Below are 17,985 nucleotides of genomic sequence, written 5' to 3' on the forward strand. Positions count from 1 at the left end.
TTTAACTTAAATGAGATAGTTTAAATATGCTTTTTAAAATCCTAATCAAATTATCTTATTAAAGTATATAAATTTATTTTAAAATTTAAAAATGATAAATAAATTATATTTATTTATCATATATATTTTCAACTCATTATTATCATTAATATAATTATTTTAATTTTAATTTAATTTATTCTATTTTTAATTAAATACCAAATTGATTTAATTTTCATAAACCACTTTGATTTAACTATCAAACACTAAATTAAATTTAAATGATTTTTAATAGAATGGTATCCTAGTCATTTGAGTTTACTCACGTAATGTTACAAAAACTTTAAAGTATTTGTTTCAAATATTTATTTTCAATAATTTGAAATGTTAATTAAAATATATTTTAGGATAGTATTAAAATATTAAATAAAAGGGAGATTGAATTGTTTCCCCTCCTACCACTTGTCCCATGTAGAGACCCTTTATAGCCACTTCTTACTCATGTTTCACCAATGGCTCTCCTGATTTCCATCACTGAAATCATTCCATTTGTCGTAAATCTACCTCCTTCTCTCCCTCCAAAAGCCTCTTCTTCCTCTCCTCCCTCACCTCTCCTTGCACTATGCGTATTCATTAAATGTTAGGCACCAGAGGAGAAGACCAAAAGGACTCGATAGGTCTCCATTGTCATTTTGGTACCCATGGATAAGGAGAAGGAAACTAGTGCCCAGAGCGGACATAACACTGACGATGAGGACAAGATCTCTCGCAAGCTAAGCTCTACCTCGATTGTCTCCGAGGATGATTGCGGCGGCGATGATGATGATGAGAAGCGAGCTATTTTGCTCGGCCCGCAAATTGGGCTCAAGGAACAATTGGAGATGGATAAGGTGCTTATTTGATTTGCATACAATTGTTCATATTATATATTCAATATATATCGAAAGTTCAATGATGAAATAGCATTTCTCATGGAAACTATAGGACGACGAGAGCTTGAGGAAGTGGAAGGAGCAACTCCTTGGAAGTGTAGATCTTAATGATGTCGGGGGTATTTTACTAAGGATTAATTTTTTTCATTCTTCATTTCATTATATTGTTCTTTCAAAGTTCTTTATTCATGTTTACATATGTTTCCAGAGATACTTGAGCCAAATGTGGAGTTTCAGGAGCTGACCATATTGAGCCCCGATCGCGACGATCTAGTTTTGCCAATTCCCTTTGCGCCTGATTCAAAGGGCTTCGCATTCGCACTCAAGGATGGTTGTCGATATCGTCTCAAATTTTCCTTCACTGTCACTAATAACATTGTTTCTGGTCTTAGATACACTAACACTGTTTGGAAAACCGGAGTAAAAGGTAATCAAGTCTTACAATTTTTTTGGTGAATATTCATAATCAAGGAAAACTTTTAAATTGTATTTTTTTTCTAACTATTCTCGATTGAAAAATGGATATGTTCTCGTTGTTTAGTCGAGAATAATAAAGTGATGTTGGGAACATTTAGTCCACAAAAGGAGCCTTACACATATGAACTAGAAGAAGAGACGACTCCTGCTGGTTACTTTGCAAGGGGATCTTACAGTGCGAAAACGAAGGTAAACATTTTTTTTTTTGAGGAATATATCTTTAGATTTTTATTATTATTATTATTATGTTTGTTTCAGTTTGTGGATGATGATGGCAAGTGCTACTTGGATATGAACTACTACTTCGAGATTCGAAAGGACTGGCCAAATTAATCATTGATGCCATGCCAATATCAAATTCATTAATTTTAGTTAATATATCGTAAAAGTATTTTTTTTTTTCCTTTCTAATCTTATTGTACCCTTCAGTGGATGATCTAGAATTAAAGATCTAAACTCTTTTTTTCAAAGGAGTTGGGAGAATGTAGTTGAGATTTGCATAATTAATAATTTTGGATAAAAGCTTTTTAAAAGAGACTAAAACAATGTGAAATCTATTTTTGTAACATTTCAATGTTACTTCAATCGAAATGCTTTTATTATTCTAATTCGAGTATATTGGCCTTTGGTTCTAAGTTATATGAGTTGATTGCTATTGATTTAAAAAACACCTTTTGTCGAGGAGTTTGAAGCTCGTATGGAGTTAAATATTAGATCAAAATTTTGGAAAAAACAAAACTATTTGTAAGGAATTTTTCCCCTTAATAAATTATACTATTTAGTTTGAAAATATTAGAAAACATTAAACTTATTATACCATTCAAGTAATGCTTGTCAAGGTTAGAGATTCTAAGAAAACACCAAAAGTGGCTCTTTAGCTAGTCTTAATAAATCTATAATGTTAGGACATGTATGAGCTAGAGGGGGAATTACATAGCTTGCTTCACTTCTTCAACTTTGATGTTGCACGGAAAACACTTGAATTTTACTTGGTATATATCTCTTTGAAGTAACTAATTCAAGGATCCACTTCTCACATTTACAGTTCCAATATGAATGTCTCATTCTCATAAATTTTTCGGAGGTGGAAATGCCTCGTACAAATTATTCTTACAAGAGTACAATAAGAAAATGAGAATGCATAGACAAATATAATTGAAAATGACTTTATAATAATAAACCTTGTTTTACTTGCTCTTTTCTTACTTTGAATTGCCTCTTGGTGGTAGGAAATGCATCATCACTTATCTCCCAAACTCTCAAGAACTAACATCTTCAAAACTTCATGGAACCCCCTTTTCTAGAATTTCTTTCGAGCTAGAAAACACCTCTCATCGATTGGTCTTACCCCCAATTGTTTGTCACATTGGATAAGACCGTTTAAACTTACAGAACGTCTCTTTTCACCAAACCAATCGATTAGTTAACCTCTAATTGATTGCCCCAATCACTTCCGAGGCTTTTTGTTCTTACGCGAAAATACATCCAATTGATTAACTTGATCGATTGCTTTATCCCCTAATTGTTCTATGCCTTTCTATTCATGGAGAGAACACTACCTAATCGATTGACATTGTTAGGATCGATTGTCTCAATCGATTTTAGCCCCTTCTATTTTCACAAATCAACCTCCCAATCGATTGGCGATTATGTCAATCGATCTAAATAGTAAAATCTGAAATTTTGAATTTAGAGTTTGTCAATCGATTGAGACATTGGTAACCCTAAATTCAACCTTTCCAAGGTTAAATTAGTGTATTGTCTGGTATCCAGTTGACCTTAACATACCAGGATTTTCTCTACTCAACATCCAGTCATCCGTGATTTGTTGGAACTTCTCATTATCTAGCATATGGTCAACCTAGATCTACTAAAGCTTCCTCACTAAGTGTCTGATTCTCCTTGATCCACCTAGACTTTTCCCTTGCTAATCTTTCCGTTGAACTTTCGATTACCAAGTGTTTGCTCCTCTATAATCCACGTAGACTTTATCCTTGTCTAACCCTGCTAGAACTTCCATTACCTAGTTCTCAACTAGGTGTCTAGTTCCAAATTAGGTCTTCCACTGCTAGGACTTCCATTTGCTTAGTTCCTAACTGACTTCTCGTTGCTTTGTCTAACCTCCAATTAGGACTTTCCAGTCAAGTATCTGGTCTTCCCTTTACCTACTTGACTTTTCTCTCACATATAGTCAAACATCAAAACTCAAGCACGGATCAACCCAGGCTTAATCAAATTGGTCAACCTCGACCGAAGGAGGATTGCACCAGCATATAGATATAATACTACATTTGTTGATAATGGTTAAGGCATAGTTGGAACTAATAACACTAGTAATTTTCATAGTTAGAACTTAAAATCTATGCTAAAATATAATGTGATGTTCTTCAACAATGACAAAGGCTGGGATTGTATAACTTTGATAGGTAAGATATTTTAATCACAAATCACATTAATAAATTTCATAATTAGTAATGAAAACTTATATCAATATTTAATCGACTATAACTTTGATAGAGGTTTGAAGAAAGCATGAAAAATGACTTGTGCAATGATTCAGTCTATAGAACTACAACACTATATTCTTCGACAATAACAAAGCAAGAAGATGACTACTTGAAATGATGTAAACAATAGCTACACAAGATACAAAGCGAATAATAATTTCATAAGAAGTGTGTTCCAAATTCATGTTTATATCCAAAAATAGAAAAATCTATCATTTGAGCTTAGCATTGACTTGTCTAAGTAATCAGTTTTGAAAGATGAGGATGTGCCAGTCAACTACAAGCATATGAACACTGCAATTCCAAATTAGAACAACTTCTACTGATACAAAACTTGAAACATTTTATGAGATTCTGAGATGGTAAATGAAACATTTATATGCATTTGCCCCTTCCCCCCCTTCGCACAAGGAAGAGAAAGGCCAGAAAATACCTAGAAGATTTAACTTGGACATACAAATGGTTGAATTAAAAAATATACAATTAAATGACCTTATTTTAAGACCAATTTATGGGTATCTAAACAATCCTGTGGTTACAAGATTATTTTAGATCTATACACGCTCCCAATAACTTTCCTTGGAGAGGGATCGTCTACCCCTCTGTCCCGCTGACCGGATGTGAAATACAGCCAACCATTCCAGTAACCAGCCAAAGTAGTCTTGACGCGGAATGGCAAGCGCCCAATTACTGACCATTTCTGTGCATATTAGAATCACAAAAGAGTAAGTTAACATCATACAACATAACACATTCATGGTAAATAGAATAATTTGACATCCTAGTACAGTCTTAGAAGGTGAGTTGTGAGCAAATGAAAGAGAATTTTAAACTTAGAATGATGAATTGTTATATGCTTGGGTTTCAGTAGAGATTTGCTAAATTAATGAGGAAGTTCTGTTGTTCAAGTGGATTGTGACAGTAATCACAGACAATCAAAGAAATATTGAAGATGCTACGTGATGATTTTTAATTAGCTAGAGGAGAGTTATACATAAGGTTGATTGTGGGCTTTGCTAGGCAGCCTCTTATGTGAAAATAAACACAGAGAGATGTACAAAGCATTTATTCATGACTTAACATAGCAAACAAAAAAAAAATCAACATGTTAAAACATTTTTCCAAAAGCCAAAAACATTTTACAAATTTCCATGTATGGTGCAAAAGGGATAGTTTTCAGTCAGGTTTTAATACTTGTATCCAATTCCTGGATAAAACATGTAAAATGCAGTTTTCAAGCAACAAGAAAGAGACAATTGTTCTTACCAGGGTATGTAGATCAAAACGGAAGACCTCACCAACTAGAATCATCTTTTTGGTGATAGGGTGCTTCAATGTTGTGCCGCCAACAATAAGAATCGAGTTGTTGACAAGTACCCAAGAAGACTCTATGTGGGAATTTGGTTTTGGCATCGGAGGTAGCTGCTTCCATTCTTTTCCATCATCCAGCATGTAAACATCAGCATATTGCACCTGGACAAGAGAAATAACGACATTAAGAAACACCACCATCTAGCTATCAAAATCCTCACTATGTTTGATAGATTGCATGGAATCCGTAGATCTCGGAGCAAGGCTACAAATATTTAAATCCGTTGACAATTGGGGATCAATTTAAGACCGTTTTAAACTTTTTTTAGTCTAAAATTTTAAAAGAAATTGTTGGAAAAAATAATCTGGGACTTTGTCGAATTTAAATTACATGAAATTAAATTCAACTTATTTGTAGAAATGACCTGACCAGATAATCTTAGGCTGTCAGCAGGGGTTGATTTCTGATAATTACTGAGTGCAGACCGAGCTCCGAGTCCAAGCAGCAAAGTCCGAACGGACTGAAAGGTTGAGCTGGCAAGCAGTAGATTGGCCGACCGGGCAGACAGGTCGAGCGAGCAGTTAGCCTTACTGTGGACGGCAAGGCGGCCAAAAGGCAGAGAGGCCGAGTGGTCCAAGCGAGTGGCCGGGCAAGTAGACCAAGCGAGCTCTGGTCGGACGGGCGAAGCAGCCGAGTGAACAGAGGGTCGAGTGGTCGAATGACCGAACGAGTGAACGGTCGGACGGGCGTACATCCGACAAGACAAAAAGGCTGACTGGTCGAACGGCCAAGCGAGTGAACGAGCGACCGAGTGAACTAGGCGAGCGACCGAGTGAACTGAGGGAGCGATCGAGCGAATTGAGCTAGCGGCCCAGCGAACTGAGCGAGTGGCTGAGCGAGCTAGCAGCCTGAGCAGATGAAGTGGCCGACCGGGTGGGCGAAGTGAACGTCCGGGCAGAAGACCTTCCGGGCGAGCAAGTGTTCAGCCGAGAGACTGAACGAGGGTCGGGCAAGAGGACTTACGACCAAGTGAACCGAGGCTTGAGATGAACGCAGTTTCCTTGAAACAGATTCACCCACCTCTAGCTGTGCTTCAAGATTTCCTCGAGTCGTCTATTTCCCAGGATATAACGGTGAACTGTGATTCCCACCAAGCACTGATGGTCACGGCGAACTGAGAGGTATCCGACTGCTATCATGGGCTCTCCGTCAAGCAAAAGTTGCACGACAAAGGAGGAGGGGAATGTAGGTGGAGAGCTTCGACTTTTTGAACAAAATATTGGTTGTTCCACTTGGACAAATTTTGCCTCAATCGGTCCAACATTCAGCGCACGCAGGTCGTGCTCGCACACGAGCCAACTTGGTTCAGTATAATCTTGGCCATAGATTTGCACCCCTGCGCATCCACGCGTGAGAAAGAGTCTCTCTCCATGCATTTGTTCACTTCATCAAATCATGTGAATCAATATAAACCAACCAAAATACCTTAAAACTCCCAATGTGAGACTAAAATTCCATTCACAATGGAGCTTCTTCTCTCTTTCACCTCTTCTCCATTCATATATATATATATATATATATATATATATATATATATATATCCAACAGAAATTTCTAAATTGATCTCACTCACTATTATAACTTACAGCATCCTCATGATCCATCACTTATGGCTATAATGTCTTTTGCAATGCAAAGGCACATTTGTTATATAGTGAGAAAACGTAAAAATACGACTTTAGTACCATATAGCTATTATAGTTTAGTATAAATGACGTACAGTCACTCAACTTGAATTGATGCAAGTCAATTGTGAAAATATATCAGTACCTCATGCCTCCGTGAACATTTGAAAATAGGTGATCCTGGCTTAGCTTGGAAGTCACCCTCTTGACCACCAATAGCTATCAGTTTATCATTCGCAACTACACACGCCCTGAAGGAAAAGCACATTATACCATGAGAAATATGAAAAGAACTGTCAGGTCACTCTTGAGTTATAGACTATTGACTCGTGTGAGGAAAAAAAAAAATCTAAGTTAGGTTGCTATTATAACTAAAGGGTGTGTTTTACTACAAAAGAACCACGAGAATATCTAAGATAACAATTCAAAGCAAACACAATATAGATTGGAGGGCTTAACCATGGCACCCTACCCCCGGGTCAGATATCTAAAATTTTAATAATACATGTAGCGATCAATTTTATGGTAAACTACCTGTGAGGACCACCACGTGGTATTGGTATCTCAGTTCTCCATTCCGTTTCCAATGCCTTGCCATCTTTTACGGCAAGGCTCCAGTGTTCCAATCCAGGTTCATAGCGATCCTCCTTGCCACCACCCATAACATGCAATCTGCCTCTCCAAAATTGAGTTGCTGGGGCATATCTGAAAACCAAAAGGTTCAATTTTGTTATTTTAATGTTTAGTCAATTTTTTATAGTGAATTATAGCCATAGAAAAACATAAATTCTTCTATGGTTGATGTAATGGACCAAAAAAGCACAGGTATTAATGATAAATATAGTGTTCTAAACTGAACATACCTAGCAAAAGGTAGCGGGGGCAATTCATTCCATTCTTTTGTTTGTGTATCCAACACAAAGTTGCGATTTGTAGGGCCTCTACACTGTGGGCCAGTCTGCCCTGTGACAGCATAAATATATCTACCATCTGTTGCCATTCCCAAGTGTGAATTTGCCATTGCTTTTGGTGTATCAAACCTTCCACACCAGGTATTGCTTGTGAAATTGAATATATCACAATGTGAATGCACCTAAAGGATGAAAGCAACAAAGAAACATCAGAATTTAGGGGTAAGTCAGAAAGTAACTGCCCAAAAAAAGACTTATTATACTGAAAGCAACTAAATTTGTGCAACCAACTTAGAAAATTCATCATTTCTGTAACAATTAAATTTGACAAACATGAAAGTGAAGAACAATAACCATATAAATTTTTTATCATTTAATTACTATAACATTTAGGGATATTTAAGTGAAGATATTCATATGCTGGCCTGCAGAACAAAGTAACTAATTAGGCAAGAAAAAGATCTTGTTGTTGTTGGAACCCCAAGGTTGGTTTTGGTGTGATCAACAAGTTAAGTTAGGTTCTGTTGTTTTCTAACCTTGTGTCTAAGTGTGCAGGAGCTTAGGAGCACAGGTACTCGAGCGGAAGACGCAGCTAGCGAGAAGGACGGCACGCGGTGCGTCCGAGGGACGAGGCGCTGCGGAAGAGTACACCGGCGGACGAGAAGGAAGTGCGCGCGATGGTTCCGAGATACGAAAGCCGGAGCGGAAGATTGCTCGGGGAGCAAGAGACGCAGCTAGCGCGAAGGTCGGCACGGGGTGCGATCAAGGGACGAAGTCTGCGGATGAGTACGCTGGTGGACGAGAAGGGACACGCGGCAATTCCGAGGGACGAGAAGCCGGAGGGAAGCACGCTCGAGAAGACCGGAAGATGGGTTCGGGTGAGCCCTATTCCGGATGTCAGAGATCACCCAATCAAGCGGATCCGGAGCAGAAGACCCGGACCGAAACGGGGACTTAACGGAGAAGTGGTCCCGGACAAAAAGTCAACCATAGTTGACTTTTTGCTCCGGGGCGCCCGGACCCTGATTTTGACCAAGATCGCGATTTACGCGATCTGAACGTTGGGGGATAAAACTTTATCCCCCCAGGGCGCCCGGAACCCTTCCAGGTAGACCTGACCACGGTTCGGAACCGACGGTTCGACGGTTCGGAACCGCCGGTTCGACGGTTCCAGGCAGGTCGACCCTTAACCTTAACCGCCCAAGACGGTTACGGTTCACGGTTCAGAACCGCCGGTTCACGGTTCGGTTCACGGTTCGTCACGGTTCAAGATTAATATGTTAATAAAAATTAAAAATTAAAAATTAAACATTAAACATTAAAAATTAGAAATTAAAATTTATTAAAAAAAGGGCTTGCACTTATTTAAGTTGCCTACGTATCCCTTTAGGGGAATCAAAGCCCACGTAGTTCTTTTACATTTTTATCCTTTTACATTTTCATTCACTTCCATTTCCTGTTCCTGTCGTATTTGTTCCTTCAGTATCAAAATCTTCAACTTCGTCATCTGAAAGTTGCATTCCTTGGATTCTTTTCTCCGCTCTGGTCCAATCGTCCAGTAATGCTTGGGCTTCCAATGAGTCGGGAGACAAAGTTGATCGTCGTTCATCTAATATGTTGCCGCCGGCACTGAACGTCTGCTCCACAGCAACAGTTGACACTGGACAAGCTAAAATTTCTTTTGCGATCACGGAGAGAACGGGAAAGCTTTGAGCCTTCTGTGACCACCACTTTAAGATATCGAAGTTTTCGCTATCTGCTTCATTAAAATCAAAAGAAGTCGTAAAATAATTCTCAAGTTCCTGTGTGGAACTTGAGGATCCCCGTGGACGTTTTGTCCGTTCTTTTAATAAGAGTTGTGCTTTTGTAAGTTTTAAATTACTACTAGTAGTTTGTTGAATTTCAGAAATATTAATTTGTGTTCCATATTTTGCATAATATTGATTATAAATATCATATAAATAAATTCTAATATTATATATAATATTAACTGGATCAGGGGAAGAAGAATCTTTAATTGGAATTAAAGCGTCATAATATAAAGTTAACATTTCTTGTAAAACTTCTAATTTAAATCTAGGATCTAAAGCAAATGCAATTAAATAAATTTCAGGAATTAAATAAAAATATTTTTCCCATTTAGTTTTCATAGCTAAGATGCAAGGAGATAAAGATTCATTATTAATATGTTCATTTAAAACTAATACTATATTAGAAAAATTTTCTAAAACTAATTGAGCAGTGGGATAATAAACACCGGAAAGTTGTTCGGTTGCATCATTAAATACTTTTAAAATTTCACAAATACTACTACAAATATTCCATTGTTGTGAAAATAAATATATATTAGCATTAGTGTTTTGTGCAAAAATGAACATAATAATTCTTTATATTGAAATGAATCTTGTAATAATTGGTATGTTGAATTCCAACGTGTTGGTACATCACGTGGAAATTTTTAGGTCTCATTCCATTAATTTTACAAAACCTACCTCATTGTTTCATTATAGATGGATGAGAACATAAATAAAAAATATCAAATCTAATTGGTTTAATATACCTATCAAAAACTTATAAACCATCTTGAACAAATAAATTTAAAACATGGCATAAACAACGAATATGAAAAATAAACCTCCAATAATAGGTTGACAAACAAATTTTAGATCATCTATACAAGCGGTATTAGAACTAGCATTATCTAATGATATTGAAAATATTTTATGAGTTAAACCATATTCTTCTAAAATTAAACATAATAATTGTGCGATATTATGAGCATTATGTGATTCATCAAAAACTCTATAAGCTAATAATCTTTTTTGGAGGTTCCAAGAGTTATCGATCCAATGGCAAGTCACACCCATATATGAATGTGTTTGCCAATGATCACTCCAAATATCGGAACATAAAGAAACTTTATTATCTAATTTACTAAATTCATCAATTAAATTCGTTTTTCCTTGTTTTACTAATTTTTTAATTGTACGAGTAAGTGTAGTCCTAGGAACACGTTTAGCACATGGATTAAGAGATTCTTTACAAAAATCTTCAAATGTGCATTTAGATCCAAAACTAAAAGAAAGATGTTCTACGGAAACAAATTTAGCTAATGATTCTCTTAATTTATTATCCGAATATAAAAATAAACTGGAATCGGTACTACCGCTAGTTGAAGAAAATCTTGATAATTGTGTTTGAGAACGGTCGAGTCCATATTCCGTCGGGTGCTTCGTTTCTACATGTCGTTTCAACGACCCATAGCCGCCTTGGAATTTGTGGGAAGCATTGCAGTGCTTACATTTTGCAAGCATTTCTCCCGACGGAAGAGTGACCTTCTCAAAATGTTTAGTAAAAATAGAAGATTTTAGAGGAGGAAGTTCCCGAACCTTAGAAGTAATTGCATCGGTACTTCCTTGTGTGTCGGGTGTCGGATTCGGAAGATGCTCGATCTCATCATCGGTGGATTGAATGTTGGGGTCCTCCTCCATTGTAATTTATGATTGCTCGAGATGATGCACCTCCGCGGCCTCCTTCCATTGTAATTGAAAGCAAAGCGTGTAGAGATTAGAGAATACGAAAATGAGATTAAGAGTAGAGAAGATGTGTGAAAATGATGAAATAAGCTCTCTATTTATAGAGTTTTGATAAGTAACGGACACTAAATCATAGCCATTGATCAAAAACGGTCAAATGATCCTAACCGTTGAAAAAATACCTAAAAACCCTCCCAACTACGAACCCGGTTAACGGCGATTCCATTACAAGTAAATTACTTAACCACGGTTAAGCCTTTAAAAAAAAAAAATTGCGGCTGACCGCCGGTTCAACCCGCGGTTAACCGGTGGTTCGCGGTTTACATCAATGAACCGGCCCGGCAACTTGCCGGCCGGCGAACCGGGTCAACGGGCAACCGGCCCGTTGACCCGGTTACGGGCCCGGGCCGGGTCCGGGCCAGACCCGGCCCGGGGTCGGGTCTACTTCCAGGCGCCCCGACCAAGGCTATAAATATAGCCTTGGTCCAGAAGCTCTTCATCAGTTCAGAAATTGTAAACAACACTTGTGTGCTTCCACTGTTTAGATTAGATTCTGTCTTTCTGTGCTTACACTGCTGTAAACGAGACTTCTCCGCCTGAAGGAGCTCTTAGTGCGATCTTCATCCTTGGATTAACAACCTCCCCGGTTGTAACCAAGTCAAATTCGGTGCCTCGTTTTTATGCTTTATTTTCTGTTTAATCTATTTTTTATGTGTTAGCTTAATCGTACGAGAAAGGGTTGTGTTTGATTTTTCAGGGCTATTCAACCCCCCCTTCTTCCCGGCCGCATCGGTCCAACAAGTGGTATCAGAGCCGAGGCGCTTCAGGAGGACTAACCGCCGAACGAAGCAACAAGATGGCCGGATCCAACATCCACGCACCAAAATTCGAAGGGGACTTCGCTAGCTGGAAAAATCGAATGGAGGTATTTCTTGAAACAGATTATGATTTATTACTAACAATGGAATTTGGCTATGAAGCACCAGAGTGCAAAGCAAGAAATCAATGGTCAAAGAAGGAGCAGGCTGACCACGTGGCAAACAAGAAAGCAGAATTTCATCTGCTAAGTGTACTTCCAACACAAGAAGTCAATCGAGTCGGTACCTACAACTCGACAAAGGAGCTTTGGGAGAAATTCCTTGAGTTACACGAAGGAACATCCGAAGCCAAACTTGCAAGACGGGATTTACTTCGTAACCAGCTTACAAACCTCCGATTTGAAGAAGGTGAAACAATTGCACATCTACACTCGAGGATTCAGGAACTCATCACCAGACTTACGAATCTCGGAGAAGAGGTAAGTAACCGAGATTCCCTAAAGTATGCCCTAAATTCCTTTCCTAGAAACTCAAAATGGGCATCACTAGTAGATGCCTTTTACATTTCAAAAGATCTAGAAAAAATTTCATTAGACGAATTCTTTTCAACTTTTGAAGTGCATGAGTCAAGATGTGCAGGTCCGAAGGAGCCCAAGAATAATGTCGCCCTTAAAGCTTCGAGAGACGAACCTGAGTCAGAATCTTCTCTCGACGACGAGGAAATGGTAATGATGGTAAGACGATTTAAAAATATTTGTAAATCTAGGAAATCTAACCATCCGCAGGGAAGAAAGAAAAGAACCATCCGCTGCTACCATTGCGATGAAGAAGGGCACGTCAAGGAAAATTGCCCTAAACTGAAGAACAACGGGAAGGACAAGGGTAAGAAGCCTATCCAAAATCGCAAGGCCCTAAAAGCGACGTGGGACGATACGTCGTCGGAATCAGAAGTCAAGGAGTTCTCCGGGCTCGCGTTAATGGCGAGTCATCAAGACGACGACTGCGAATCAAGCTCTTCCGAAATGAGCATCGAAAGCATCAATGAAAGGGGAGCCACGTCCGAAGAGAGCAGCAGTTCAGGGGGAGAAACCGACAACGAGATCGACAAGGTAAGTGAGGTACGATCTCTTCCTCCTAATAAAATGTTTAAATTCATTAAAATTTTAACAAAAGATTGCTGCAGATTAGAAAATGAAAATAAAGACTTAAAAGCAATATTAGCTACATCTTGTCCGTTAGAAATGCTAGATAAATCAAATTTAGAAAATGAAAAATTAAAATTAAAATTCAAAATTTAAAAATTCAAGTAGAAAACTTGAAAAACTCTGCTTGCTCATCTAAAACCAATTTTAGAAGGTTCAATAATTTAAATTGGTATTATAGAAATCACGAGGGACAAATTAAAAATATCTCTAGAAAATATGTCCCTAAAATCTTTTTAGTTAATCCAGTAGGTTGGAACCTATATTGGGTTCCTAAATCATGCTTAAATTAATTTTAAAAGTAAAATTAGCGCTTTAAGTGATAAAATTAAATAAAGAATTTCTTTATGAGGCTTTGTCTAAGGAAGTGGTTGTTGCTCCAATAACCAAGAAGGCCTAGTGCCTCGCCACGACCTGGAAGCCAAAATATTGAAATAAATGTTTAATTAACTTACTAATGAAGCATTAATACAAGAATTAATTAGTGCTTGAAAAAGGTTATTCAAAACATTTTATTTCAATTTACCTACTTAGACTTTTTTTTTTATTTTATTTATATACTTAGAAATATTCTCAAAAATTATTTTTTTCCTAAGTTAGGAACTTTTTTCTTGAAACTAGAAATCTCAGCTTTTATATATACTTAGAAAATTTTTCTAACTTTCTTAAAAACTTAGATTTTTTTTAAATAATTTTTCTAAGTCTATAACCCTTAGATTTTTTTGGAACCCCATTTTTTTGTAATCAAAGGGGGAGAAGGATAAGTATAAGTCTAGGGGGAGGTAGCCTAAAACTATTTTTTTTTCTATCTTTGTGCACTAAATTGTAAATTTAGTTAGTTTATTTTTTGTCTAGTTAACCCTAGCTTAACTTGGGTTGATCACACCAAAAAGGGGGAGATTGTTGGAACCCCAAGGTTGGTTTTGGTGTGATCAACAAGTTAAGTTAGGTTCTGTTGTTTTCTAACCTTGTGTCTAAGTGTGCAGGAGCTTAGGAGCACAGGTACTCGAGCGGAAGACGCAGCTAGCGAGAAGGACGGCACGCGGTGCGTCCGAGGGCGGAAGAATACACCGGCGGACGAGAAGGAAGTGCGCGCGATGGTTCCGAGGTACGAAAGCCGGAGCGGAAGATTGCTCGGGGAGCAAGAGACGCAGCTAGCGCGAAGGTCGGCACGGGGTGCGATCAAGGGACGAAGTCTGCGGATGAGTACGCTGGTGGACGAGACGGGACACGCGGCAATTTCGAGGGACGAGAAGCCGGAGGGAAGCACGCTCGAGAAGACCGGAAGATGGGTTCGGGTGAGCCCTATTCCGGATGTCAGAGATCACCGAATCAAGCGGATCCGGAGCAGAAGACCCGGACCGAAACGGGGACTTAACGGAGAAGTGGTCCCGGACAAAAAGTCAACCACAGTTGACTTTTTGCTCCGGGGCGCCCGGAATGCTTCCGGGTGCCCGGACCCTGATTTTGACCAAGATCGCGATTTACGCGATCTGAACGTTGGGAGATTAAACTTTATCCCCCCCAGGGCGCCCGGAACCCTTCCAGGCGCCCCGACCAAGGCTATAAATATAGCCTTGGTCCAGAAGCTCTTCATCAGTTCAGAAATTGTAAACAACACTTGTGTGCTTCCACTGTTTAGATTAGCTTCTGTCTTTCTGTGCTTACACTGCTGTAAACGAGGCTTCTCCGCCTGAAGGAGCTCTTAGTGCGATCTTCATCCTTGGATTAACAACCTCCCCGGTTGTAACTAAGTCAAATTCGGTGCCTCGTTTTTATGCTTTATTTTCTGTTTAATCTATTTTTTATGTGTTAGCTTAATCGTACGAGAAAGGGTTGTGTTTGATTTTTCAGGGCTATTCAACCTTCCCCTTCTACCCGGCCGCATCGGTCCAACAGTTGTAACATTATATAGTCCTTTCGATAAGAATACTAACTAGATGATAGCAAGTAGACATCAAACTGTATATTTATGCCATGAGGTATATACTGCATGATATAAAGTCTGCAGCAGCTCTATTGTCACACTGAATAGATTCCTTTTCAATGTCAAAAGGATATGGCCATAAGTCTTAAACATGTTCCAGCTAGTATCGAGTGGATAGCAAAAATATTAACTAGATTATGAAACTATAAAATAGTTCAAGCTTTCAATGGGCAAGTTCATCCTAATAATCCAGCTATACTTTCTTCATTAGAAATCTGTTTAATAGTAAGACATTTAATTCCATTCATAGGAGATATAAGATGGTGTGTTCTGCAGTGATGCAACAAATTCACCATTTAATGCCTAAATAGAGAAGCGAATAGACACTAAGCAAAAATGAAAAAGAACTATAGCCGGTGTTGGCAAGATTGTTTCATGGAGAAATGAAAAACGCAAAATATAAATGCATTAAATCTACGAGAAGGAAAAAAAGATATAGGAATTTCAAATGTTCTTACATAATCAATGGTGCCATATCCAGAAAATACATAAAGCAGATCTTTGATTTGTACAGAAGCCCCATCAAGACGAGGTACAGGTGCTTCAGGCATCTCCTCCCATACCAAATTAGGTGATGGAATATCAGTATATGTTGCATTGAGAAGTTTAATTGACACTTTTAGACCTTTTGTATTTGTTTTTGGCTGCAAGGGAAGAAACAGATTATCAATTTAAGCATATATAGAGATGCTGCAAAAACATTGTTCTTAAGCAGAAAGTTATGGTTATTTGATTGCAGGACTTACCAAAAGTATGGAACTATTATTCTGTCGAATCCACATTCTAATAATCAGAACATGAACAAAGAGGCAAAACAGTAGTACTAAGAAAAATGAAGAAACAAAAAAAACATAGATTCTTGAAGCTGATGGTCAGCCTAAATAAATTGCAGAGCATGAAAATGCAATGGCATTCTGCAAGGGCCTTCAACCATCCAGTTTTGAGCATCCACATTCCACAACCATGTAACAAAAGTCCATTAATTATGCGCTTTCTGCTTGTCTAGTAAATACCAATTGTTGGAGAAAAAGAAAAAACTGAGTCGAAAGCGTATATGGATAAAAGACCATAACATAAAAAAGAAATCAAGCAAATGCAACGAATGCATAATCATTCATTCTTTAGTCATCACAGCCATCATTCAAACTATTGACTAATTAAATTGGAGAGGTCTAGGCGAATTAGAGACGTTATTGTCAAACTAGAAAAATTATGCTTTGAATTGGATAGAATAAATCCAAATTGAAAACTTCTCTAAAGTAAAGGCTAGAATGAAGGTGTTAAAAGTGCATTGAATGTCTTTTAAAATGCTTTAATATCCCTTTGTCTTGTTGAACGAATCATCATCAGGCCGAATGAGTTCCAAAAACCAACATGTAGGAGTCCTGACAGAATTATTCCCTTCTTCCAAACTAGATCTCATAAATAAGCTTCGTAACAGAGAAGAATAAGATATCTAAGTGAGAACTAATATATATAAAAAGAATGATTAATCTTTTCAAGGTGAAGTAGTTGAACTCATTCCTATGAATAATTATGAAGCTGTCAATTCAGTTTCACCGATATAGCAATCCTACATTAGTATCCTGTAGAATTTAAAAAGGAAAAAACTTTGCTATTGCAGAAACAATAGATCTGAAGCCCAGACTCGATTGGAAAATAATCAGCATTACATAGCATTGCACGCAAACAAATTCCTCCAAGAATAATCCAACCTTCTTCCAAAACGTATTTCATAAATGAACTATATTATTCATAGCAGAACAGAATATGACAGTAAGTAAGAAATGATCATTCGTTTCATAAGTGGAGGTGAAGCAGTTGAACTCATCTCTAAGAATAAGTTGAAACAGTAACTTTAGTTTCACCAATATAGCAATCCTAACAGCAATATCATCCTCTAGAAGAAGAATAGAATAAAAAGAATTAAACTTCGACATCGCAGCAGCAATTGATCTGGAGCTCAAATTCGAAAAGAAAATAACCGAAATTGCATCGCACGCAAACCAATTCCTCCAAGAATAATCCATATTTCAAAAGCCAAAATCAATAAAATTTGGAACTTTGGAAACTAGCAACGAATAAGATGCCGATCAAACCCACATTCCCCCAGAAAAGAACTCGTATTGAAGAAGCATCTCACCTCCTTTGGCCCAGGATTGGAGCGGCCTAGCGAGAGAGCAAGCGATTTGGACCAGAAGGGAACGGAGGAGGAGGCGTGGGAGCGGGAAGAGGAGGCGGAGGCGGAGGCCCAGAGATAGTCTCCAAGGAGGAATACAGCGAGCAGGACAACGATGCCGAGGAGGAAGACGTAGTGCGTCGGGGTGTGCTTGGTGGCCATGGACGGATCGCGAAGGAGAAGGAAAAGTGGAGTGTGGAGGAAGAGGTAGAGAAGGGATGATGAGGCGGCGGCATCGCGGTCGGGGAGGAGGAAACGGTGGGCGGAGGGAATGGTTTCGTGGCTGTGGTAATGCGATTCCTGTGAGCGGCCGCGACGCGGAGCCGGCGATTCTCGCGGTTGGGAAAATGCAAAAATTCTGAATTTGATTTTGGCCGTTGATGCTTTTCCAATTAATTACAAACGGTTACGATCCAGTTCCGATCAGATCAGATTCGACGACTGAGATTACACTCCTTCA

At 38.3% G+C, this 17,985-nt stretch overlaps 2 protein-coding genes across 2 annotated transcripts; one reads left to right on the forward strand and one right to left on the reverse strand.

Annotated features, from left to right (window-relative positions):
* The first annotated feature begins 639 nt into the window (after positions 1-639).
* Positions 640-1,732, forward strand: LOC122017281 (rho GDP-dissociation inhibitor 1-like). Its single transcript, XM_042574850.1, has 5 exons — positions 640-869; positions 964-1,030; positions 1,120-1,338; positions 1,453-1,577; positions 1,647-1,732. The coding sequence occupies exons 1-5, from the start codon at positions 681-683 to the stop codon at positions 1,719-1,721; spliced, it is 675 nt and encodes a 224-aa protein (XP_042430784.1). The 5' UTR covers positions 640-680; the 3' UTR covers positions 1,722-1,732.
* A 2,406-nt stretch (positions 1,733-4,138) lies between these two features.
* Positions 4,139-17,838, reverse strand: LOC122016623 (kelch repeat-containing protein At3g27220-like). Its single transcript, XM_042573996.1, has 7 exons — positions 17,490-17,838; positions 15,805-15,990; positions 7,756-7,985; positions 7,427-7,597; positions 7,038-7,143; positions 5,162-5,368; positions 4,139-4,595 (listed from the first exon to the last, which is right to left on the reverse strand). Exons 1-7 carry the CDS (start codon positions 17,685-17,687, stop codon positions 4,431-4,433), a joined length of 1,263 nt encoding a protein of 420 aa, XP_042429930.1. The 5' UTR covers positions 17,688-17,838; the 3' UTR covers positions 4,139-4,430.
* Between the last annotated feature and the right edge of the window lie 147 nt (positions 17,839-17,985).

Source organism: Zingiber officinale, chromosome 8B (genome assembly GCF_018446385.1).
Source record: "Zingiber officinale cultivar Zhangliang chromosome 8B, Zo_v1.1, whole genome shotgun sequence".
NCBI classification, from domain to species: Eukaryota; Viridiplantae; Streptophyta; class Magnoliopsida; order Zingiberales; family Zingiberaceae; genus Zingiber; species Zingiber officinale.